At 42.1% G+C, this 18,188-nt stretch overlaps 1 protein-coding gene across 2 annotated transcripts in view; it reads right to left on the reverse strand.

Moving 5' to 3' along the window:
* LOC126187797 (colorectal mutant cancer protein) overlaps window positions 1-18,188 on the reverse strand; it is a 582,723-nt gene that overhangs the window by 87,453 nt on the left and 477,082 nt on the right. For both annotated transcript variants that reach the window (XM_049929077.1, XM_049929086.1), the window contains exon 4: window positions 4,939-5,052. In XM_049929077.1, the coding sequence (XP_049785034.1) occupies window positions 4,939-5,052 (114 nt within the window). The remainder of the gene's footprint in view (window positions 1-4,938; window positions 5,053-18,188) is intronic.

An 18,188-nucleotide genomic window follows, 5' to 3' on the forward strand; every position in this document is an offset into this window, starting at 1 on the left:
TAACGAATTGGTGACTGCTGACAGACGCATCACAGTGAACGAATTGTCACGCTACGTTGGGACAGAGGAAGGAAGTGTTTGCAATATACTGAAAGTGTTGGCGTTAAAAAAGGTACGTGCCAGGTGGGTTCCCAGGATGTTGACAGTGGCTCACAAAGAAACAAGAAAAACGGTATGCAGAGAATTTTTGGAACAGTATGAGAATGGTGGAGATGAATTTCTTGGAAGAATTGTGACAAGTGATGAAACATGGCTCCATCATATTTCACCAGAGACGAAGAGGCAATCAATGGAGTGGCATCATGCAAATTCACCCAAGAAAAAAAAATTCAAAACCACACCTGTTGGAAAAGTTATGGCTACGGTGTTTTTCGATTCTGAAGGATCTTGCTTGTGGACATCATGCCAAGTGGAACCACCATAAATTGTGATGAATATATGACGACACTGAAGAAACTTCAAGCTCGACTGAGTCGTGTTCGACCACATCGGCAAAAGCAGGATGTTTTGCTGTTGCACGACAATGCACGGCCACATGTCAGTCAAAAAACCATGAAAGCGATCGCAAAACTCGGATGGACAACACTGAAACACCTGCCTTACAGTCCTGACCTGGCTCCATGTGATTATCATCTCTTTGGGAAACTGAAAGACTCTCTTCGTGGAACAAGGTTTGGAGATGATGACTCCCTTGTGCACGCTGCCAAACAGTGGCTCCAACAGGTTGGTCCAGAATTTTTACCGTGCGGGTATACAGGCGCTGGTTCCAAGATGGCGTAAGGCAGTTGAGAGGGATGGAAATTATGTGGGGAAACGAAAATATTGTTCCTAAAGGATGTATCTACACACTGTAAAACTTTCAAACATGTAGAATAAAAGATGGATTTTAAAAAAATAATGTGCATGTCTTTTGGGGTGACCCTCGTAGAATCGTGCAACAGTGGTTCGAGCAGCATGATAGCGAAATCACGTTAATGTCTTGGCCACCAAGTTCGCCTGATGTGAATCCGCTGGTTTTCATCTAGGTCGCTACCCAGCGCCACTACCGCGAACACAAATCAGTGGCCAGTTATTTACGGGGATTACATGACTTGTGCGTAGACACTTGATGGGAATTAACATCTGAGGTCATCAGTCCTCGAGAACTTAGAACTACTTAGCCCGCCCGGTTGGCCGTGCGGTCTGACGCACGGCTTTCTGGGCGGCAATGAGCGCCTGGTCCCCGGCACGAATACACCCGGCGGATTTGTGTAGAGGTCCGGTGAACCGGCCAGTCTATGGATGGTTTTTAGGCGGTTTTCCATCTGCCTCGGCGAATGCGGCCTGGTTCCCTTTATCCCGCCTCAGTTACACTATGTCGGCGATTGCTGCGCAAACAAGTTCTCCACGTATGCGTACACCGCCATTACTCTACCACGCAAACATAGGGGTTACATTCGTCTGGTGTGAGACGTTTCCTGGGGGGTCCACCGGGAGTCGAACCGCACAATAACCCTGGGTTCGGTGTGGGGTGGCGGAGGGGTGAAGTGGACTGCAGTAGTCGTCGTGGGGTTGTGAACAACTGCGGCTGCAGCGGGGACGGAGCCTCTCTGTCGTTTCTAGGTCCCCGGTTAACATACAATACAATACATACAATAGAACTACTTAAACCTAACTAACCTAAGGACATCACACACATCCATGCCCGAGGCAGGATTCGAACCTGCGACCGTAGCAGCAGCGCGGTTCTGGACTGAAGCGCGTAGAACCGCTCGGTCACACCGGCCGGCGATGAGGATGAAACTGGAGATATGATACTGCGTGAAGAATTTGACAGAGCACTGAAAGACCTGAGTCGAAACAAGGCCCCGGGAGTAGACAACATTCCATTAGAACTCCTGATAGCTTTGGGTGAGCCAGCTATAACAAAACTCTTCCATTTGGTGAGCACGATGTATGAGATAGAGGAAATATTCTCAACCTTCAAGAAGAATATAATAATTCCAATACAAAAGAAAACAGGTGTTGACAGGTGCGAAAATTACCGAAGTATCAGTTTAATAGGTCACAGCTGCAAAATAATAACACGAATTCTTTACAGACGAATGGAAAGACTGGTAGAAGCCGACCTCGGGGAAGATCAGTTTGTATTCCGTAGAAATGTTGGAACACGCGAGGCAATACTGACCCTACGACTAAATCTAACAAGATAGGTTAAAGAAAGGCAAAGCTACGTTTATAGTACTTGTAGAATTAGAGAAAGCTTTTGACAATGTTGACTGGAATACTCTCTTTCAAATTCTGGAGGTGGCAGGGGTAAAATACAGGGAGCAAAAGGCTATTTACAATTTGTACAGAAACCAGATGGCAGTTATAAGAGTCGAGGGGCACGAAAGGGAAGCAGTGGTTGGGAAGGGACTGAGACAGGGTTGTAGCCTATACCCGATGTTATTCAATGTATACATTGAGTAAGCAGTAAAAGAAAAAAAAGAAAAATTTGTAGGAATTAAAATCCATGGAGAAAAAAATGAAAACTTTGAGCTTTGCCGAAGACACTGTATATCTGGCAGAGACAGCAAAGGACCTGGAAGATCAGATGATCGGAACGGACAGTGTCTTGAAAGGAAGATTTAAGATGAACATCAACGAAAACGAGGATAATGGAACGCAGTCGAATTAAATCAGGTTGTAACGCCGGAAATGCATATCCTCCTATTTCCATCTATTGCACTGCAAATTTTTTTCCTTATTTTGTTACCTGAAGATACAACATTTCTGTGTCTTTGTATATTGTAATTGTTTTACTATTTGTATATATATATGAATTTATGCCGATTTATAATTGGTTTGTTTTGTGAATATTATTTGTATTTATACTCTGGGTCTGGCCTAGGGAAAACTATGCTATCGAACGAATACATCGATAGCTCGTGTGGAAAACCAAAGTGTTTAGGATCTTTGGGAGTGTTAACTCTGTCGCGTGGAGCGCGGGCAGAGGGGGAGTCTGGCTGGGGTGGTGCAGTGGAGCAGGTGTGTTGTGTGACGCTCCCGCGAGTTGCCGCGCTTTCGGGGTTGGGCAGCATGTAATTGCGCTCGACTTGCTATGATAGTTTCTGACACGGTGTCGCGGACGGGAAGCATTAGCTGGCGCACATCAAGAGCCCGTTTCGCCTGGTGACCGTGTCGAGAAGAAGGCGCGCCAACATCCAGCTTCTGCAACAGAGACGGCCGACAATGAGTGACTGTCGCTACCTCCTCGATTGACGGCTTCAAACCTTCAATCAACCAACGAGGAAGACTGGAAGCACGTAAAGTTTTAGAACTGTATGGCAGACTTCAGCTTTTCAAACTGTTCCATTTTCATAACTAATTACAGCAACGTAGCATGAACCTTTGTTGCTCATTGTCCCAATTGCATTACCAAGCAGGGTCCCTTCCTTTTCCGGAATGAACCCGAGTGTCGTTGAAATTCAAACGCCAGCATCATTCGATTTCACTGCTTTAATTTCAAAGTTCAGTTAAGGTATTCATAGCTGGCTACAATATTGAGATTACACAAGCACAAATTAAGAGTGCGAGTTTTGTTACCGTATTTTAGCTTACCTGTGACTGCAGCCCAGCTTGGTACGTACTAAATTTTACTATTGTTAATTGTTCAGAATCATTTAATTCAAATTCAAAGTTAAATCTCTTATTTCTAAATTGCGTAGATTCAAGTAGTTTTTGAAATGATTGTTGAGGTAGTCCAAGACTAACCGTATTTTACTGAATTTCGATGTGCTTCAGAAAGAAAGCTCACTATTAACTTCAGTCACTAAATTAACTTTCAATTTTCCGGTTTTATTAATTCTTTTGCTAAATTAAGTCAGAGTGTAGCGAAATTTATTACTTCTGACAAACTTTCAGTTTTCACACTACACGTGTCAACCTTCAGTTGCCACGCTTCTAGTGCTAATTATATGTGTAATAACCTTTCTTTTTCAGTTACTATAGCAATTGTCCTTAGGACTGGCGACCGTAATTTCCCAAATCTCAAATATCTAATTACTGCTAGCTAATTGTTAACGTAACGGCTGCACATTTACTTTCTTTATTAACTTTACCCCTTTTCAAAATTAATTTCCACCAGTTTCATTTGCATTTTTCCTTTCATTTAGATGTAACCCTTTCCTCCCTCTTTACTGACAAATTAACTTCGGTGACGATTGCTTTTCCCAAATTTCCATCAAGTACACGCGGTTTAATTTTTCACTGTCATTAAGGTCGATAAGTGAAGGGCAGGTTACAAGGTGATGTGAGGGAATTAGATTAGGAAATGAGACACTTACAGTAACAGATGAGTTTTGCTATCTCGAAGATGACTGATGATGGTCGAAGTAGAGAGGATACAAAATGGCTATGGCAATGAAAGCCTTTCTGAGGAAGAGAAATAGAGTATAGATTTAAGTCTCAGGATGTCCATTCTGAAAATATTTGTTTGGAGTGTAGCCATGTATGGAAGTGAAACATGGACGATAACAAGTTTAGATAAGAACAGAATAGAAACTTTCGAAACGTGGTGCTACAGAAGAATGCTGAAGATTAGATGGGTAGATCACGTAACTAATGAGAAGGTACTGAAAAGAACTGGGGAGAAGGGGAATCTGCGGGACAACTTGACAAGAGGAAGGGATCGGTTGGTAGAACACGTTCTGAGGCATCAAGTGATCACCACTTTAGTACTGGAGGGAAGCGTGGAGGGTAAAAATCGTATAGGGAAACCAAGAGATGAATACACTACGCAGAATATGTAGGCTGCCGTAGTTACTCGTAGATGAAGAGGCTTGTACAGGATAGAGTAGCGTGGAGAGCTGCATCAAACCAGTCTCTGGACTGAAGACCACAACAACAACAACAACAACAACAATCGAGAGATCAGTTCCTCGCCTACAGTGCAGCAATATTATCAGGAGGGCTTACCTGCGTCTTGTTGAGGGTCTTCTCGAGCAAGTCTCGCTCCTGGGTGACGGTGTGCAGGCGATTAGACAGGTCCAGGATCTCGCCTTTCAGAGAGGCCAACGCCGCCAGGTGCAGCTGAAACAGACAAAGGCAGGCCGCATTATAGCAGGCTGCAGGTGGCAGGGACGGATGTCTCGGGCGTGAACCGCGAAATCTCCACCATGAGATAGAACCACGAGCCGGTTGCGGAAGTGCACTTATAGGAAATAACACGACAGCACAGAAAAGTACACAAAGAAGGCTTGTCAGCTTCAGGGCGAAATAAATTAGGAGACTGTCCATTATCCACAGATGCTGTTTCTTTCATTCACGAGATACAAACCTATTAAAATATAAAGTCCCTATGAAAATTAGGATCACTCACATGATGGTGTACCGGTATTCACATATGAAGTATGACAGCTTTTAAAGGTACACACAGTTCCACTCCTGTGTCCACAGCCATTTAGGAGCTGGCTAACATAATCTTCGCAACTGGAAATCAAAACTTTACTCTCTCTGTCATGTCCGACTACTCATTGCCAGTTCACGGACTGGTCTGTTTATATATACTTTATTGCTGCGTCTTGTATACTCTCACAATTTTTCATGGTTGGTTCTCTTAGAGTCCGTTGTCCCTTAGAGTCTCAGACTTATACACTGCGCGTCGAGAATTCCTCTCTTCTGCTCGTTGATCCTGAGTCAAAAGTTGTGACTTCGCAATTTAGAATTAGAATTTTGTTTTGTCTGAGGCAGACATACACGAATCCCAACGCAATTAAATCTCCACAGCTACTGTCAAGAAGCTGTTGAAGACGGGGAGGAGAGGAAGAGGAAGAAGAAGAAGAAAATAGAAAACAATACGGAGATACATGGTAGTACCTTTACCGCACCTTAGAAAATCGATACTGCGTGCGATCTGTATATAAAAAGAGGAGGGACTTACAAAGTTATTTTTGCCTTGCAAATGCGATGTAAAGTCGATCCAGAACCTATATAACGAATAATTAATTTCTTGATTGCACTTAGGAAGTTTTATCATCTCAGGACTGTTGCTGGATTAATAAACACTCCAAGACTTTGCAGACCAAATAATTTTTGTTACTATATGGTCTGCAGGCTATTTCCGTCAATTCGGTTATTGTACAACGTACGCTGCAGTGTCCTGAAGCTCCGGAATATAAACACTCAAGTAAATAATCCAAATGAACAAATAAATTCTATATCTATTTAATTTCTAAATACTTAATTATATTACAAAATTAAAAAGAACTTTGAAGAAAAAACTGTAAATTTTCAGACGTGTTGTGTAACAGGTCGAGCTGCTACTAGAATAGCGGGTGATAGGAAGAGAATTGATTCGTGTAATAATTGCGAGTAACGTTTGTCTTGTTCCAGAGGACCTAATATGTGGATTTTGAAAAACAGCAGCTCATTCGCGCTGCTGCTGTTGCACAGGCAACTGCATTGAACGCTGCCACCATGCCTTATTACAGAAGATATCGTCGACGTTCAAGACAGACAATATATAAAACAATTGAAGACGTCGAAATGACAACGTCAGCTGCAGACAAGAAAAAGAATACTATAAAGTCTGTCGCAGCACACTCTCTACATTTGGAACTCCGGATCCACCTCGTACTATAGCAACAGATAACCATCCGTTGCCATGTGTAAAGGAATCGTTGATGTCAATGCTGAAGTTGAGGCGGCATCCACAGAAGACTGCTGGTCCATCCAGTAGAGAGTGTGCTGCAACCAGAACAGAAACTTCCCTTGCTCCACTCCTTGCAGGCATACCCCTTACCCTCCGCATAGCATTCCACTGGCATTGTAACTACGGTACTATTGTTCATTCTCAAAATTAACATACTGACGGACACTATCAGTCAGGATATCTTTATGTGTATGACCCAACTGTTCTCCTCCTCCTGTGTTCTCCGTAAAGAAATGACTTGCTACAGACATTTGATCACATGGAAAAGCATTCGACGTATTAGCGCTGTCTAGAGAGAATAAGTGAGTCTCTTCGACACTGGTATCTGTATCATGCAGTACTCTGTTTTCACATAATATGCGATACTGTTATGAGCTAGCTCATAAGATGACTGATGTACGTAATTCAATTTCAACAAAACTACTTGGTTAACGATACGGCGTTGAATTCACCACCCTCATATCAACGATGCTACCATAATTTAAGGAGAGCCAACTAACACTAGAAAAACAAAGTCGATATCGTTGTCTCTACTCGCACAACTTAAACCGACATAAAAAAAATTACAAGCGTTTAGTGAGGTTAGTGAGGACTCTTAGAATCAATTTGAATGATAACATAATACCGATGTCTTCAACGGCCCCGGAAATATTTGAGATCAGCGGGTTAAGTAATACACCCCGTATGAAACAACGCTCCACTTACCTCTTTACTTTTCTCGTCATTGCAAATTTTTTTCACTCTATCTTATTTTGACGTTACGTCTTAGTAACTCATAGACAATGACATTGTATTGGGGGGGGGGGGGGGGGTGCGGGAAATTTGGTTGGATCGGATATTTGCTTTGTGACAGTATGTATGTATAAGTCACGGACGCAAAATACTCACGCGTATTCTCTACAGACGAATGGAAAAACTGGTAGAAGCTGGCCTCGGGGAAGATCAGTTTGGATTCCGTAGAAATATTGGAACACGTGAGGCAATACTGACCCTACGACTTATCTTAGAAGCTAGATTAAGGAAAGGCAAACCTACGTTTCTAGCATTTGTAGACTTAGAGAAAGCTTTTGACAATGTTGACTGGAATACTCTCTTTCAAATTCTGAAGGTGGCAGGGGTAAAATACAGGGAGCAAAAGGCTATTTACAATTTGTACAGAAACCAGATGGCAGTTATAAGAGTCGAGGGGCACGAAAGGGAAGCAGTGGTTGGGAAGGGAGTGAGACAGGGTTGTAGCCTCTCCCCGATGTTATTCAATCTGTATATTGAGCAAGCAGTGAAGGAAACAAAAGAAAAATTCGTAGGTATTAAAATCCATGGAGAAGAAAGAAAAACTTTGAGGTTCGCCGATGACATTGTAATTCTGTCAAATACAGCAAAGGACTTGGAAGAGCAGTTGAACGGAATGGACAGTGTCATGAAAAGAGGGTATAAGATGAACATCAACAAAAGCAAAACAAGGATAATGGAATGTAGTCGAATTAAGTCGGGTGATGCTGAGGGAATTAGATTAGGAAACGAGACACTTAAATTAGTAAAGGAGTTTTGCTATTTGGGGAGCAAAATAACTGGTAATGGTCGAAGTAGAGAGGATATAAAATGTAGACTGGCAATGGCAAGGAAAGCGTTTCTGAAGAAGAGAAATTTGTTAATATCGAGTATTGATTTAAGTGTCAGGAAGTCGTTTCTGAAAGTATTTGTATGGAGCGTAGCCATGTATGGAAGTGAAACATGGACGATAAATAGTTTGGACAAGAAGAGAATAGAAGCTTTTGAAATGTGGTGCTACAGAAGAATTCTGAAGATTAGATGGGTAGGTCACATAACTAATGAGGAGGTACTGAATAGGATTGGGGAGAAGAGAAGTTTGTGGCACAACTTGACTAGAAGAAGGGATAGGTTGGTAGGACATGTTCTGAGGCATCAAGGGATCACCAATTTAGTATTGGAGGGCAGCGTGGAGGGTAAAAATCGTAGGGGGAGACCAAGAGATGAATACACTAAGCAGATTCAGAAAGATGTAGGTTGCAGTAGGTACTGGGAGATGAAGAAGCTTGCACAGGATAGAGTAGCATGGAGAGCTGCATCAAATCAGTCTCAGGACTGAAGACCACAACAATAAGAACAGTATGCATTGGTAAAGGAAGAGAAACCATTAGCAAATACAGGGGAATACTAAACTACAAAAAACGACAGAGAGGCTACCACTGCGGGCTTGTCTGTCACGAAACATTAGGTGAGCACGATTCTCTTTCTTCATGGTAAAAACTTGTCTCTTATACTTACCCAACAGACTACGGAGTAACATAATAAATAGGAAAAACACGTATAAGAACTCTTTTGATGGAATATTGCAGCTGTCCTGCGATCCTCAGCATAGTTCTTTGCTGCACGACCGACAATGTATTATAGTAATTTAAACTTGTACGGATAGAATAACACAATGAAGCTTCTGACGTTTATCACAATACTGAATTCTGATCCGTGTCTTTCGTGAATATATGCGAGGATAGGTCCACACAACGAACAAAAGGTTTCTGTAAAAGCGAGGGGATCGCCCGAGTGTCAGTAAATGAAGCACGGCGCCGATGCGTATCTCGCAAGCACGCGTGCGTCACGGCCCGTCAAGGCGGCGGGCGTTATTGGTGCTCGGCACGAACTCTCGGCGGGCGGCGAGGCGTGCTCATTCCTGCACACAGCCTGCCCGACACAGAGCAGCTGGCAGTGTGTGATGTCCCTCAGTCAAGCCACAGCACGAAAATTTAGCGGTAGCGCAGGGCACAGCCAATAAAATGCCCCGAATGTAACAAGCAGTGTAGTGATAGACGATGCTACAAACGAATAGCGGCAGCTATTGCTGACATTGCACCCAGCGCACTGTCGAATAACAAGGCAGCGTTCAGCCCAGTGGATGTTTTCGCACGATATCCCACGATAACGAGGACTCTGAAATGGATCTCACGTACCGACACATTAATTCTTCTGAACATGACACAAAATCATACGAAGGTTGCTTCCTTGAATAGTTTCCTTTAAGCTACTAACTGCCAGTGCTACTGCTAGTAACAGAGTTTGCCCTCGGCACACTCTGACTTGACGCCACTTACCCTTCAGCTTTAAGTAAACTATGAAACTGTAGAAAATCCGCGATCAAATACCATCATGAAAAATCAAGAATTACGTTTCATGAGCGCATATTGCACCTTCCTGGGGCGTAAAATACAGGGCAGCGTACCAAGATACATCTCCCGAAGAATTATGACAAATAAATAAAAACAAAAAATGAAAAAAAATATCAATACACGTATCTGACAGTGATCATTTGAAGCGGGGTGCGGAAACCTGACGCGTTAATCATTCCATATTTCCATACACTATTTTGGATTACAGACTATATACGTAGATCGTAATTTTCCGCGATGTAATTAGCCAGCGACAAGATCTTTCTAGATCCTTGCTGTGTTTTTACCAGTAGCTACATCGAAATATTCAGACCTATAACAAATAATCCGTTCTTGGTCATTTAATCATATACAGGGTGTTCAACGAGGAATGGTCAATATTCAGGCATATAACAGGAATGATGATCATTCGGAACAAAAAAAGTCAAGTAAACATGGGCTCTGAGCTATGAGCACTTCTCGATCATCGACACTGAAACAAAACTCTTCTGCTTGAAGCTCTGTGCTTTCAATATTTTGAGAAATGGTAGTATGGATCAAAACAAGAAAAAAATGTCCAGTAAACAAGGACTCTAAAATGCATACCTCAAATGTTATGAGCGCTTGTTCATCAGAAGAGTAGTGTCTCAAAGTAGCGAAGATGAACAAGTGCTCATAGCTCTTAAGGTACGCATTTTAGAGCCTTTGTTTACTGGACACTATTTTCTTGTTTTAGTCCATACTACCACATCTCAAAATATGGAAAGCAAAGAGCTTCCAGGAGACGTGTTTTCTTTCACAATATCGAAGATCAAGACTTGCTCACAGCTCTTAAAATACCCGTTTTAGAGCCCATGTTTACTTCACGTTTTTGTTTCGAATGATCATTCCTGTCATGTCCCCGAATATTGACCGTTCTTCCTGCAACACACTGTATAGTTTAATTCTTCGGCACTAATTTCAGGGCAATTTCTGACCATTGCTAGGTATATTTCTTAGGTATTTACTACTAAAGGCTAACGCAAATTGAGTGCAAAACTGTATGTCACCTAATGATGTTGAGCCACGCTTCCTGTGGCATCATCACAGTAAAGACTATTTTTTGCTACATAGTTTAAATATACTGGGAAAAAAATCAGTTAGGAAAACCAATAACCTGCCTGATGATTACTACGTTTACTTGTTTAGGAAGCAGCCAACCGCTTTCCAAAAACGAATTTCTTTCAATTGACAGGCGTACACAATATTTATTATTTAACAAATTGTTATGAGAAACCAGCCGATTCTTGTATTCGTTATTTTATTCACATACTCTTTACGTCCAGTTGTATTTTCGAGTCTTCTGGCCACACACTCAATCACAAAACATTAAACAAAAATATAAGTTTTAACACGAGATATTATACAATGTGTGAATTAATTAATACTTAGAACCTGCGACTGACACAAGCATCTAGTGAGCTACGTTTAAATAAAATTTACAAACGTCATTGTTTTTCTACAGAAAGCGCAATACTAATAACATTCTCCGTCACAATACAACTTTTGACAGAAAGATTGTAGCTTGAAGTACGGATGTCTTTAGTTAGTCTCAAGTTGTCGTCCAGTAAGAACTGTACATAATGACAGGTGCAAATATTTAACGCATAATTAGTTACTTTTATTACAAAATGGCATGTAGCAGCTAATTTATTTGGTAATTAGATCAAGAAGATGTACGAGGAACGCTGACTACACTAAGAGAATCGTCAGTGCTCTGTATAAGGTTTCATGAAATGGGAGCGTCACCTGTCAACTGAAAACAAGACTCGCGGCATGGGATATTGCCAATCACTTTCTTTCAGGACTCACACAACAGACATAAAGCTACAACTGAAAGCATTATCTACGCATTTTTAGATCTCTTTTATGAAAGACACAAATAAAACCATCATTTATCATGATGCTGTAGTTCAGGCGATGTTTTTTGACATCTTTCCTGGATATCGTAAGTGATAATGTTTTGCACAAAAGATTATTTTTGCCCAAAAACGTGCCACTTGGGTTGTGCGTGTTGCTGATTCAGATAACTCAAGCAGATAACTTGTCAAAAAGATACGAAGGTCTCAGTGTATCAGTCCTCACTACAGATGGTGTTGGCACCTGCACTTGTTGACACGAACAAATGCAACCATTAAGTGAACACACAAGACAGGGAGGGAACTTACCTGCATATGAGAAGCAGGTCCTTATCAGCTGCTTAGAAAACTGTGCATTATTCAGCGTCATATATTTTCATCTAATTTTCACAATGACTGAAGGAGATCAGTGAGAAAGCATATACTGACCCTAGCTGAATGCTATGCTCTTGACGAAAATCTACGATTCTCTCCAAGAATATCCTCTATAAAATGTTATAGCAATAAAAATGTAAAGAAAGTTTGACACGTTGCTTTGTAATAAGGATTCCAGATCCAACCGATCTGATTTATCGCAATGGTAAGACGCTACATTTGCATTTAGAAGGAGTTAAGTTAAAATCCCCCCCAGCCATCCAGATTAAGGTCTCCCGTGTTTCTCCTAAGTCAATCTAGACAAATGCCGCGATGGTTCCTTTTGAAAGGACACGGCCGATTTTCTTTACCATCGTTACTTGACCCGCCCTCGTGCTGCGTCTCCAATGGCCTCGTTGTCGACGGAACGTCAAATCCCTTCAGTCTGTATCGACTAATCTACGGCTCCACACTGGCAGCAGCGTGTAAGTTTTACGGTACACAATGATTAAAGGCTGTAACTACAGACGTCATTATTTAATTTTTAACTATGACCAATTGTACGAAAAACGACGCGCTTTTGTTAAATCATCATAGAACTGAAACGGTATACTTTCATAACACGCAAGTTACAACACAAAAAGCATTAAATACGAAAAGTCTTTAATTACCGATGTGTAGTTTGCTGTCATTGTGTTATAACAAATCGTACCTTGAACGATATGTTTTAGAGAGATTCTTCGTGTGCTGGTGCTTTGAAACAACTTACACCACGTAGTTCATAATATAAAAACCAACAAATACGGAGTTGAGCAATGCATTACTTTGTACTATATGGCGCTCCTAAGTTCACTTTGCGACGTAAAATCGATGCTCCATCTCATTGACCACGTTCTTCTCCACGATTCAAGAACCTGACACCGCAGTTTTCTTTTTTTACGCTTTGGGATTGTGGCAGACCTGAGACCAGACCTTATTGATAGTGGCTAAACAGGAAAAAGTTTCCAACAACTGCTTTTAGAAAACAATGATCGTTGCAACATAGCAAGACACTATTACAAATTTACCAGAACTTTCTTTTTTAAAAAGGTAAATAACTTTCCTAAATAACTTTCCTGAAATTTCACTAATGAGGTCTTCACAGTCAACAGTTTGCCAGAATTTTCCTTTTTTTATGGGACGAGATAAGTCAGCCATATATAAGAATCCGGGAGGGACAGACACCACGCATATATTTGTGTGTATATCTTCTTAAATACTTTGAGGGCTATTCAAATGATTGGTCTACACACATCCACAACACAGTTTCGCTGCCAGTACTCTCGTACAAGATATAATACTCCACCAATTGCTCGCCACTGCGACAAAGAAAGATAGCCCTGAAACAAATGCATGTAACTAGTAATTATTCTAGTTTTTGCAGATAAATAGGTGGTGCAAACTGTTTAGAAAACCAAGCGAAGAACACGTATGGCGACACCGTCTCAGACGGGCGGTTTGTATCTGCGCTGGCAACGGCTTGAGTGGCTAACTTCATTGCTAATGAACTCGTAAACGGCGAAACGTATCGATTTTTTTTTCCTTAAGAATATTTCCCAGCACTATCTACCCTGCAAAACCCTTACAAGCTTTTCAGACTTTTTCTGACGACGCTGTATAATGAAAGGTAGCAGGTTCTGGTCTAGGTATTTCCAGTTCCTTTTTCACTTTCATTTCTAAAATATTCTAAGATTTGCTTGTTAACTTAACAGAAGTTTTATCTGCATTAGTAGATGTTATTTATTATAAATAATGTATGTGCTGCAATTATTGTTGCATAGGCCAACGACTGGAATGTTTCCTCAGCGGCCATAAATCTTAAAGTGACTGCCAGACCATGTCAGAAAGCAAACGCAAGTTACATACTGCAAGTCGTTGCTATAATGAAACTTTATGTTAAACATATACACCTATATCATGGTTTCGTAGATTGCCTCATGTTTGTATCTTGTCGGAAAAATCTCCCCCTCCATTCGAATGAAATTACAAAACGATTCTCGATCTTGAAACCTATGTGATGAAGTATGTTACAACAACACCAAGTATATGAATACTATCCTTGCACAAACTGACACTGAACACTATACTTTAACTATACTCAATTTAAAACTGAAAATGTGATGGAGATTCAGTTGAGTTAACGAGTAACGTCTGCTAGTATGTACCTCAGATCGTTGTGTTCCTCCACCCGCAATTCGATGTTCCAGCCATCGACGAGTCCACAACCTTCTCCGTGATTTTCTCCGCCCTTCTTCGACAACCGCTGACAGAACTGATACAGATATTTCACGAGCGCCTCTTTCCGTGAACACGCTGTGTGAACAGACGCCAGATGTAGCCGACAACTGCCGCGGAGAGCGCCGCGGTCGCAAATCACGATGAGGAACACGTTCCGTGAGATGCAGCAGGCCGTTTCAGAGCATACAGCAGCCACGACGGATACAGCGTCTGGCGTACTTCGCGATGTTAAACACGTCTCGTAAAAGCACGGCTTTAAGACATCGGCACACGGACCGTGCATTCGAACGTTGAACGTGCGGAGTTCCTGATGTCAATGCGTCGAAAAAGCACGTTGAGATTCTTTCCGAACGTGCAGAGCAATATTTAGAACGACAGATATTCTGAACGTGCTTTTGGACGTTGAGCAATGAGATGGAAGAACGCCACCTACGACACAAGCATGCCATCTCTCTTCAGTACAAAGCCGCGGGACGCAGTATTGGATTTCAGTTGAAGCCCATATGTATATATACCGTTTATAAGCATCAGCAAATTGAGGATCTCTCGAAAACCCGTCGTTTATTGTACTATTTGTTGTAATAAAATGAGGGGAAATGTCATGCTGAGGTTAAAGAATTATGAAAGTATGCCGTTTCAAGGCGACGTCACACTGAGGATCCATAAGAAATGGAATGTTCTTGGTACAATTTGTTATAATGAAAATAACATATCGACGGCTAAATCTTTCAGGATACTGGAGGATGCAAAGCATGATCATACGTCGCTCATTGTCAGTGTAGTGCAATGAGTAGCGTCGCACAAATGTAATGTGTGAGGTGATGTGTTGCTGGTTTGCGACTCACTGTACCAAAAAAAAATATTTTTTTTAATATCCTTCACGTTTAGTTAAAAGTTCTGATACTTTTAATAAAAATATATTTTTTAATAATTGATGTTATGTACGTATAAATGCAGTCTTTCTGAGGACTGTGTTTGTTCGATTGGCTTGGTGTACAAAACAGCGTGCACTACTTGCAGTGACATATTTTGCCCTTTCTTGTTTTAAGTTTTATATTTCACATGTTACAAAGATTCCGCTGCTGAATGGGAACGGTGATCAAGTAATAATGACGTTAACGTTTTAGTAAAAACTGAAATTGACGAAATAATTTTTATCTTATGAGAAGAGTTATTGTGAAGTTGCATAGCCTATTTGTAACGGAAATATTATAGGGTTATGTTTTCATGGACTGGACATGGCACTTCCAATTTTGTTTTACACGATGTTCATGGATATTGAAGTTTTTCTTTAACCATACTACAGACAGAACATGACTAGCACATGGAAAATGGAGGCAATGTGCGTTTTAGAAGGTAGGAATTTTTTCGTAAACAGTATGATTTGCGAGCCAGGTACAGCTGAGAATTGCTGCTAGACAGCGCTGCGATCGCGTGTACCAAGTCAAGGCACACGTACCACATGCACAAATCGCATCATTTCTGAGCGTTCACCAAAACGTTGAACTCGGCACGCTCGACGTCGGCGTTCGACAGCACTGTCCGTGTGCCGATGGGTTTAGGGTAGTGAGGCTGGGGCACGATCCGCGGGCCTGCCGCGCAGTCAGCAGTGGCGGCCGAGACAAAGGCGGAGGAGCGGTGACACCTGACTGGCGCCATTACGTTCGGCAACGCAGCTGATCGATGCCCGCCTTGGACTGCCGCACTCAAAATACTGCCTGCCGCCCCGCCCCGCTACGCTACGCTCCTATCTGCTTCGCTCTGTCGTCTCGTCGTCCGAGCCGCGCCTCCTACCACATCTCCATCTCCACTGAACGTGGTCCATACGTTATCACACTGAGCAATACGCTGTACTACCCACGAGATCGCGTCGTTAACTCTTACGTCCTAACGGTACTCTTTCAATTTATCTGTCTCCACAAAACCGAGGAAACGAGAAAAATAGCAATAATGCGAAAATGTGTGGCTCCAGTGAGGTGGATCCTGGTGAATTTATATTCTAATTTGTTTCAGTTTGGTATGGAGTTCGCACAGAATGCCGTGTTGTTCAAATGTGTGTGAAATCGTATGGGACTTAACTGCTAAGGCCATCTGTCCCTAAGCTTACACACTACTTAACCTAAATCATCCTAAGGACAAACACACACACCCATGCCCAAGGGAGGACTCGAATCTCCGCCAGGACCAGCCCCACAGAACGCCGTGTTGTCATAACCAGCATCAGCAGAGGACATTCGATGAGGGATTAGGTTCTCTACTGTGACGACTGCCGTGTGGAGTTCATGCCACTCTTCTTACGAAACTGAACCGAAAACAGCAAGGGTCTGGGTGACAGGACTGCGACCAGCGACACGCTTCCCGAAAGCATTTCAATCGCGGTTTATATCGCGAGACCGAGCTGTATAACCCGCGAGCTGTACTGTTTGCTGTTGGAAGTGCACTGTCAGTCCCAAAAGTTGTGACACTGGTTTAACTAAAAAAAACTGAGAAAAGTTAACGTGGAAAAAACTGTCAGAAAGTCCTTCTTTGGGACGTTGTTCAACTCGCATGTCACATGCGCACCTTCCTCAGTCTTGGAATCGTCAGAGACGCATTCTGCACTTTATCGTTAAGTGGTAGGTTGTTATTGATAACACGAACTTTTAGTCAGCCGTGATGGGTTTTTCATGAAATAACCGTCCGTGTTCACGCCGTGATACGCGTCCATGAGTCGTCGTTTCATTCTCGAGAATGTCTCGAATACTTGAAAATGTTCAAATGTGTGTGAAATCTTATGGGACGTAACTGCTGAAGTCATCAGACCCTAAGCTTACACACTACTTAACCTAAATTATCCTAAGGACAAACACACACACCCATGCCCGAGGGAGGACTCGAACATCCGCCGGGATCAGCCGCACAGTCCATGCCTGTAGTGCCTTGACTGCTCGGCTAATCTCGCGCGCCTCGAATACTTGATTTAGAGATGTTGTTCCATTGCGATTTTTGACACAACAATGTTTACAAATTATGGCGACACGTACACTACATAACTCTGTCTGCTCCCAACTGACCAATCGAGCGCACGTCTGTTGTTCAGTTGTTAGCTCCAGCTGCCACGCTGGCGGCGTTCGCGCAACAGCAGTAGAACAAGTCTCGGCACTTTTTGGACGGACAGTGTATTCATCCACGAACAAGAGGCATGTGTCGTTGAGAGTTTCATCTTGTACGATGAAATCATCACTGGAATGAAGACAAGCTCTACAGGTTTCAGTAACTTCAATCCTGAAACTTTTCAACAGGTTAAACCTTTGTGCCGGACTAAGACCTTGCTTCTCGCAGGCAGTGCTGCCATCGACTAAGCTATGGACGCACGACTTGTATGGCTCCCCTTCCAAAGCTGCATATTCTTACTAGAATATGTACCTGCCACACACCTTCTTTCCACGACCAGGACACAGGCCATCAACCATCAGATTCCTCTGGTACCCGCAGGCATAATGAACCTTAGTCTCTAGCTTAACCAATGTAATTATGATCAACGACGAGTAGAAATTTAGAACACCAAGTTGCAGAGATTACAACCTTGTAAATAAGAGTTATAGACAGACCCAAATAAACAAATGTAATAGGTAACGGCTGCAGTCAAAGAAACAGGAAACTAAATCATTTAGTTTGTGTGACGGTACGTCACATAAATATTGACATTTTTATCGGTTGTAAACCGCAGTTAAAGTATTTTATGAATATAATTAGTGTAAAAGTGTTCTTGAAACAACTGATATGCAGCGATAATTTAAGAGTAGCATCTTTATTTAATGTCTACGAAAATAAAAAAGGATCGAA

The sequence above is a fragment of the Schistocerca cancellata genome, chromosome 1, assembly GCF_023864275.1.
Source record: "Schistocerca cancellata isolate TAMUIC-IGC-003103 chromosome 1, iqSchCanc2.1, whole genome shotgun sequence".
Lineage (NCBI taxonomy): Eukaryota > Metazoa > Arthropoda > Insecta > Orthoptera > Acrididae > Schistocerca > Schistocerca cancellata.